At 40.5% G+C, this 8,485-nt stretch overlaps 1 protein-coding gene across 1 annotated transcript in view; it reads left to right on the forward strand.

Moving 5' to 3' along the window:
* Positions 1–8,092, forward strand: part of LOC119276137 (protein ROOT HAIR DEFECTIVE 3-like) — an 8,531-nt gene extending 439 nt beyond the window's left edge. The window contains exons 2-23 of the mRNA XM_037557130.1: positions 846–995; positions 1,110–1,176; positions 1,284–1,386; positions 1,863–1,933; positions 2,025–2,088; positions 2,167–2,232; positions 2,372–2,419; positions 2,507–2,569; positions 2,664–2,720; positions 2,819–2,977; positions 3,056–3,124; positions 3,216–3,307; positions 3,969–4,047; positions 4,843–5,005; positions 5,750–5,874; positions 5,994–6,256; positions 6,331–6,427; positions 6,506–6,667; positions 6,791–6,895; positions 7,099–7,193; positions 7,287–7,383; positions 7,480–8,092. Of these exons, the coding sequence (XP_037413027.1) occupies positions 848–995; positions 1,110–1,176; positions 1,284–1,386; positions 1,863–1,933; positions 2,025–2,088; positions 2,167–2,232; positions 2,372–2,419; positions 2,507–2,569; positions 2,664–2,720; positions 2,819–2,977; positions 3,056–3,124; positions 3,216–3,307; positions 3,969–4,047; positions 4,843–5,005; positions 5,750–5,874; positions 5,994–6,256; positions 6,331–6,427; positions 6,506–6,667; positions 6,791–6,895; positions 7,099–7,193; positions 7,287–7,383; positions 7,480–7,704 (2,418 nt within the window). The 5' untranslated portion in view covers positions 846–847 and the 3' untranslated portion in view covers positions 7,705–8,092. The remainder of the gene's footprint in view (positions 1–845; positions 996–1,109; positions 1,177–1,283; positions 1,387–1,862; positions 1,934–2,024; positions 2,089–2,166; positions 2,233–2,371; positions 2,420–2,506; positions 2,570–2,663; positions 2,721–2,818; positions 2,978–3,055; positions 3,125–3,215; positions 3,308–3,968; positions 4,048–4,842; positions 5,006–5,749; positions 5,875–5,993; positions 6,257–6,330; positions 6,428–6,505; positions 6,668–6,790; positions 6,896–7,098; positions 7,194–7,286; positions 7,384–7,479) is intronic.
* The last annotated feature ends 393 nt before the right edge of the window (positions 8,093–8,485 follow it).

Below are 8,485 nucleotides of genomic sequence, written 5' to 3' on the forward strand. Positions count from 1 at the left end.
CCCGGATTTCGATTCCCCACCTGCTTTTTTTTTGTTGCTCCTCGTGGCGCACGGTGATTCCTGCCGAATAGGCGACCAGATCGATGCGGGGAGCTGCTTCAATCCACGTCGGTGGCGCCGGACCGCTAGATTCAGCTGGCTCCCCGTTCGGTGTTGGGGGTTTATGCCTGTCGGGCGATTCCGACCCGCAGCGCTCGATTCGTCTCGAGTCCGGGGCGCGTGCTTGGATCGCCTCCCGCTGGATCGTATCGAAAGGCTGCGCTTTTTTTTTTAGCTCCCCCTCCCGCCCCCCTGATTTCGTGATCTCTCCGGCCGTACGATCTCGCTAGGGTTAATGATACTTGCGGCAGCACTGTCACTGTAAGTTGCCGTAGAACTCTCCTTCTGGGAGTATATAGGATCATTTGATCCGCGTAACATGTATTCCTGGCTGGGTTGTTGTACGTTCTGCGATCTGTAGTAATAATTGTAGTAGTGAATCGTAGTTTGACCCAGAGGAAAGCCGTATGAGCGCATGCATCCATCAATTTGCTCCCTCAGTACAGTATTAACATTTGACTGCCTATAGCTCTCTCCCCCCATTTAATGCCCCCGCTCATTTCACGGGCTTAATGCAGTAATCATCATCTTATAATTTCCAATACTTCTCTTGACATTTTTTTTGTATATGCTCCAGAAACTGCATTATTGAAGGACTTGCGCTAGAATCTGTGTGTCTTATTTATCCCATCTGTTCTTTTAAAAAAAATCTGAAGGCTCTATGCGTTGAAAGTCACACTCTTCACTTCTTGGTGTCCCATTCCCTAGCTTAAATGTGAGAGTCTCATACGTTTCCTCTCTTGCAGAAATGGAGGACCCCTGTCTTTCTACGCAGCTTATTGATGGAGATGGTGTTTTCAATGTTTCTGGATTGGAGAGTTTCATGAAGGAAGTTAAATTGGCCGAATGTGGGCTCTCATACGCTGTTGTATCAATAATGGGCCCACAGAGTAGTGGTATGCGACACTCTTTTCCTCATCGTTTCCATCCTGCTTTAACTTTAAGCCGTTAGATGTTATACCATTGGTCTTCAATCCCTCCCCCCCCCGGCCCATCCGAATCTTTTGCAGGAAAAAGTACACTTTTGAATCATCTTTTCCGCACCAATTTTAGGGAGATGGATGCTTTCAGAGGAAGGTGTGTTGGCATTCTTCTTATATGCCTTCTCTATATATGCTTTCGCGGCTTTGATGGAATCAATTTATCCTCTGCGCCTATTAACTAGCATTTATTTGGAACTTCAGGTCACAGACAACCAAAGGTATATGGATGGCGAAGGCCCAGAATATTGAACCATGCACCCTTGTAATGGATTTGGAAGGCACTGATGGAAGAGAGAGGGGAGAGGTAATGAAAATCACGAATTCCCCAATTCAGATTTGATTGAACGTGCAATGTCACAGAAGAGAGAAGACACATGTTAAGATTCACCTTTTCCCCCCAAAAAATTACTAGATGAAACATTTTCTTCCTCCAATTTCATAGTTCTGAGTTAGGGGGGGTCAGCCAGGGCATCTCCAGTAAGCCACATTATAGCTCTTCCAGCTTGCAAGCCTGTAAGGCCCCTCCCATCGGTTTCTTGCATCATATTGCCAACTTGTAGTGTAAGGAGAGCTCTAGTTTGAGTAAACTTTATCATATGTTGCATGTTTGTGTCCGGACTTCTGCTAGTAAGCTCACAAGCTGAAGCTAACCCCGACCCCTGTGATTGCTTGCACACATCAGGGATTCAGGCTATGAGATGGTTGCAAGTTACTACGTTTTGCATTATGGAGTTCTTTTATTCCAAATTGTATTTGCCTAATTCATCCACAAAATTTCAGGATGACACGGCCTTTGAGAAGCAGAGTGCATTATTTGCTTTGGCTGTTTCGGATATTGTGTTGATCAATATGTAAGTTTGTTTTTCTGAGTGATGGATGTCGAACCTATAATTCCCTAAATTGGACACTATATTTAATTGATCGTTTGCTTTTATTCCTTAGGTGGTGCCATGATATTGGCAGAGAACAGGCTGCGAACAAGCCTCTTTTGAAGACTGTTTTCCAGGTTAGTTTGTTAAATACGCAGTGGGGTGTTTCTGTATTAAGGCATTATTATGCCCTAATATTTCTTCTGTCTGTACAGGTCATGATGAGATTATTTAGTCCTCGCAAAACAACAATGCTATTTGTTATTCGTGACAAATCAAAGGTGAGCGCTGACAGGGTGCATTTTAGGATGCGATGAACTATGATATTTTCCGAAGCAACTGCCATTAATCTTTTTTTTTTAACTTCCTGAACCTAATTTTGTCTATGGTGATATATACAACCTTTCTGGTTTTAAACAGACACCTTTGGAAAATCTTGAACCGATTTTAAGAGAAGATATTCAGAAGGTAATTCACTTCCTGGTAGCCTGTGTCCTACTTAAATCTGACATTCTTGTGTTTTCAGTATGCTAAATTGTTTTCATCTGTTTGCAGATATGGGATGGTGTTCCTAAACCCCATGCCCATAAAGATACTCCACTCAGTGAATTTTTCAATGTAAAATCCATTACCTTAATTATATTTGTTTGTTGAACTTGTATGCATCTGCTAGATTTACTCACTATCCAGAGTATATGTTTTCCACATACAGGTGCAAGTGGTGGCCCTTAACAGTTATGAGGAAAAGGAAGAGTTATTTAGAGAGCAGGTTGGTGTAACTACAATGTCTATTACTATATGATAGATAGATGCTTGCTGCTGATTTTCCTAGAAATATGAATAACACAATACATTACATTTCTGAAGGTTTCCAACTTGAGAGATAGGTTTCAACAGTCTATTGCTCCTGGTGGACTTGCTGGAGATCGGCGTGGTGTTGTTCCAGCATCAGGTTTTTCATTTAGCTCACAGCAATTTTGGAAGGTCATCAAGGAGAACAAAGACCTTGACCTACCTGCTCATAAAGTGAGTATCATCCTCCATTTTCTAATTCAGCTATTGACATAATGAATATTGAGATTTTTTTATGCATCAATTTTTTAGGTTATGGTGGCTACTGTGCGTTGTGAAGAAATTGGTTATGAGAAAGTTGCCACTTTTACAGCTGATGAGGTGATTATAGTGCATATTATTAAGCTTAATACATGCTGCATAGACTCATAAAACCAACTGATACTATATATTTATATCTATTATTATAAAGGAATGGCAACAATTTGAGGAGGCTGTTCAAAGTGACTATGTACCAGGTTTCGGGAAGAAAATCAGCAGCCTGCTTGATAGATGTTTATCAGAGTGAGTTTATTGCCTTTCTATGGTCAATAGTGTTCCCTTTATTCTGGTTGTGGCATGCCCGATGTTCAGAAACTTATGTGGATTGGTTACAGCAAAATTTATCAGCCAGACTGGTTGGTGGTGGGATCCCAAGTACCAGTCAGTTGGTTCTAGATTCTAGTCAAGTTGGTGAAATACATAGTCACACATATTTTCAGTAAATTACTGCATGCCATACTGTTAAGAACCCTGCGTGTGTTCCTTTTGTTTGTATCAATAACAAGCACTGGCCACCCTTACCAAAGTGCAATTCTCCTTTTACAGCATATATGGCCCATTACTTAGCCTAATTTCATGGGTCAGCAAAGGCAGGCTGATTCTTAAGTAATCGGGCAATCGGCCCCCTCTTATATTTGGTTCACCCTCTGCTACTGATAGCAAGCATTTCACGCCAATTGAGGGTTGGGTGCTGGCAAATGGAAAAGCAGCCCATAAAGCATATTTAGTGTTTGCTATAGATGAATTATGTACTAGGTTATAACATCCTTCTGAGATGCAAGCCGTGCATATTTTTTTGATTGGAAACTGTAAGGGAGACCTCAACAGTTATGTAATGAGTTACAAAATAAGGTCTCGAAACTTCTCTGTGGCTTCAATTTTTTTGATTTTGGTTAAATTGCAGATACGACATGGAGGCTATTTATTTTGATGAAGGTGTCAGAACATCAAAAAGGCATCAACTTGAGTCTAAACTCTTGCAGGTTTCCCCTTATATTTTTTGGTCATACTCATATATCATCCATTTTATCAACTGATAATTACTTGTTCCTCACTTCATGCACACTTGTGGTATATATGCCATGAACCAATCAGTCATCTTTGTACACAGATGCATCCAACCAGTAATCCCAAGTTAACCCTGAGGGGAAACCGTTATGCTAATTTCTTGATACTGGTTGCCACACTTTTGTAATATGTTAGTGGAACAACATCGTACCAGTAATCTTGAAACTAACTCAGCGAGAAAATCTTGATGCAAATATTTTAATAGAGGTGCCATATTTTGATAAGAGATAAGTAGAAGAGTGGAATATTTTGTAGTAAGGGTGTGTTTGGATGTATGGATCACAATAAGCCACATCAATTTTTTGGTCATGCCTGATATTTTGGCTCTTGCTTGGATGGTTGCCAATATTTTGGCATGCCCGTGCTGCATAGCAAACTCTAGTTTATTTTTCTTGCCAATATTAGCCAAAACATGGGCAGCCAAAACCTTGGGAAAGATATTGGTTAGCTGGATTTTTGGTGGGTTAGGTTGGGGTCAAATCAAATACACCCTAAAACTAAAACCTAGTCCAATAGAAGTTTTCCTGCCATGTATATTATGTCCATAGAATTTTTTTTTTGCTTGATCCTGACTATAAATTTTGTTCATTGTTCTTATCTCATGTTCCGTTCACTGTTTAGTTGTTCTGTCTTGGATTTATACATTGTCGCCACAGTTAAGCGTTCTGTTGCATGCCATAATTCTCACACGAATGCCCATTCCTTGCCAGCTTGTCAATCCTGCATACCAATCTCTTCTTGGTCATTTACGGACTAGAACTTTAGAAGCATTCAAAGAGTCCTTTGATAAGGCCGTTGAAAAGGAGGGATTTGCTGTTGCTGCTCGCGATTCTACCCAGATTTTCTTGGAGAAGTTTGATAAAGGATCTGAAGGTATGTCTCTAGCAATGTTGGTAATGTATTTGCCATATATTTGTAGGAATTAGTGATCCGCTACTGTAGGAAGTAGGAAACCAGTCAATTTCAGGTACTGCTGGTTTATTAGGCTGTACTTGATGTCGAATTGGCTAGGTTATTGCAATTAAACAGGAATCTAGCGCGCTTCTTTTGAGGTTCAAATGTAGAAAACTAAACTGCCCAAGAGTAATCAATATTCCAATTCAGCCATCCACGGAACCAACTATTTGACACTGGATGCTATGCTTAATTTTATAGCATTTAAATGTCTCAAATGGCAATTATGTGTCCCGCTCCTGTTGGGAAATGGTACCGGCCAGACGAAGCAAGCTGGGAGTAATTTGTAAATATGTACTCCCTCGGTTCCAAAATAAGTGTCGTGGTTTTAGAACCATGCCACTTATTTTGGAACGGAGGTAGTAGTAAAAACTCGTTAGAAACATCAAAGATTTGCTGTTATTTTTCTGCCTTTTATGTCAGCTTTGAGATACATACACTACTGATTGTCTGAGGTACTGCTCTTGCTAGAAGTACTAAATTTGTGGCAGCATTCAAATACCAACTACAACTTTAGTGTACCAAAAGCAGCGACAAGTAATATGGATCGGAGGGAGTAATATATTAGCTAGTATTGAACACATACTTTTAAGTATACTATGGTTACCCTTAAGGCATGTTATTTCTTATCTTATTGTCACATATCTGGATATTATTTGACAGATGCTACCATTCAACAAGTGAACTGGGATCCCTCGAAAGTTAAGGATAAGCTTAAGCGTGACATTGAGGCTCATGTGGTGTCAGTTCGTGCTACAAAGCTTTCTGAACTTTGTGCCACATATGAGGTTGCTTGCAGTTTCCAATTTCGTTTGTTTATCTAATCAAATGATCGGTGTAATTGCCAGTCTGTCACGAAAGGCACTTGTATCTTTCTTTTTTTATAACTTCAGACCTATTGTTTCAGGGCAAACTTACCAAAGCTCTTGCAGAACCTGTTGAAGCTCTTCTAGATTCAGCCAGTGAAGACACCTGGCCAGCTATTAGAAAGCTTCTTCAGCGTGAGACAAAAGCCGCCGTTTCAGGTCTTGAATCTGCTATTTCAACTTTTGAGCTTGATGAAGCTACTGAAAAAGAATTGCTCTTGCGGCTGGAGAATCACGGAAGGAGCGTTGTTGAATCAAAGGCAAGAGAAGAAGCTGCAAGGATCTTGATCCGCATGAAGGACAGGTGAGCGCTGCTTCATATCTAACTCAGAGAAGGTGACATCTTCTGCACCGAACTAACTGCGGAAAAATTTACAGATTCTCGACGTTATTCAGTCGTGATGCCGACTCGATGCCAAGAGTATGGACAGGAAAGGAAGACATCAAAGCAATTACTAAAACTGCTCGTTCAGCTGTACGTAAATGTAAATACTGTCTATTTGAAATAGAAGAACTCGTTTGAGAACTGAAACTTGAGACTCCTCTGTTACAGTCCATGAAGTTGCTTTCTACGATGGCTGCAATTCGGTTGGAAGAAGATGGTGACAACATTGATACCACTCTTTCCCTTGCTCTAGTAGATGCTGCGAGGCCAGGGACTACAGATAGAAGTATTCAATCGCTTGATCCACTCGCCTCCAGTTCATGGGAAAGGGTGTGTGGGCAATGCATCATATATATTTATTTATTTATGCTTGTGTGCTGAAGCAATACACTGCTCTTTTTTACGTAGACCAAGTTTTGGTACTTGCTAAATAGTTGTCGCTATTATGAACAGGTTCCAGAGGAGAGAACTTTAATCTCCCCTGTCCAGTGCAAGTCTCTGTGGAGGCAATTTAAAGCTGAAACTGAGTATACCGTCACTCAAGCCATAGCTGCTCAGGTATCCTCATAAACAGCATTTCAATAACTATTCATTTTGTGATACCCGAAATTATTGGGTTGTTTCCATGTAAAAGCTCTTCTGTTTATACTCCAGTTCGCCAAACCATGTATACTTCTGGAGTTTTTTTTAATTGAGGTTGGTCTACATGGTTTTAAGTGTTGTGTACACTGTCATTAACCATTTACTGTTCCCCACCAAAGGAAGCAAACAAGAGGAACAACAACTGGCTGCCTCCTCCATGGGCGCTCGCTGCGATGGCTGTCCTTGGTTTCAATGAGTTCATGACATTACTGAGGTATTATTTTCTTCTGTGTACAGAAACGTGCATAAGTTTTGGTTAAGGCATCTACACAATTGATATGACTGGGAAATTCATTTGTTAAAACAGGAACCCATTTTACCTGGCCGTCATGTTTGTAGTTTTCCTAGTCGGGAAAGCCATATGGGTACAACTAGACATTGCCAATGAATTCCGAAATGGATTTGTAAGTATTGACCCCGCAGTTCTGTCATGCTACTATTTCTTGCGAGGAAATAACATCTGACCTAGTATTATTATTTATTGCTTGAATGTTACACAGCTTCCAGCTCTCCTTTCGCTGTCGACAAAATTTGTTCCGACAATTATGAACATTCTGAAGAGACTAGCTGATGAGGGGGCAGCGCCCGCAGCCCCAGAGAGGCAGAGAGAGACGGAGCTCCAACCAAGGAATAATAGTTCAAACAGCAACGTGACATCAGCAGGTTCCTCCAGCTTAACCTCTTCAGAGAATGGACCTGAATATTCAAGCCCGGTAGCACAATGATGAGTGGATCCCTAGCTTTTAGCTGAAAGCTTTGTAGCTGCAACGGTTTGAGCCTAGGAGATTGAAGTGCCTTGCGGTTTTTGTACGCTCGCTTGCCCTTCCCAACCTGATGTATGAAAATTATGTGGAAGAGTCCACAGCTGTTATATAAGGAATTTTGGGGCTGGGAATCGTTTGTAAGAAACATTGTAGAATAACTTCTGTTTCACTTTTATTTTTGTAATATCTTATATGATGGTTGTATAGAAGATTTGTGATTATTTTGGTTATATCCACCCAACCCATGAGGACAGGAAAAACAAAGGGGCCCATCTCTACACACTATGGTATATGGTTGGTTGCATAGATTGCAATTTGTGCGTATCCATTTGTAGATGTTTTTGAACTCTGGATATTTGCGTTTCTGTGATATTTTATGTTAATACCGATCAGTAGCTACAGCTTGAATGTACATTTTGCATGATTAATATATGTGCTTCACGTGATGATTTGTTCGACGTTTCATCTAGAGCTTATATAAACTGCGCAAACTGCTGCACAGAATGAAACAGAACAGTGCGACCATCTCAAAATTTGGTGCTCTTGGATTCTTAGACCGGTTTTTCTTAAACAGTGGTGCTTATAAGAATAAACAGTATTTTATTAAGCAGCGGTGCTTATTAGAATAAACAGAAAGTTCTTGGATTCTTAGACTGGTTTTTCTTGAGTGGTGATTATAAGAATAAACAGTCTTTTCTTAAATAGCGGTGTTTATTAGAATAAACAGTTTTCTCTTAAAAAG

Source organism: Triticum dicoccoides, chromosome 3B (genome assembly GCF_002162155.2).
Source record: "Triticum dicoccoides isolate Atlit2015 ecotype Zavitan chromosome 3B, WEW_v2.0, whole genome shotgun sequence".
NCBI classification, from domain to species: domain Eukaryota; kingdom Viridiplantae; phylum Streptophyta; class Magnoliopsida; order Poales; family Poaceae; genus Triticum; species Triticum dicoccoides.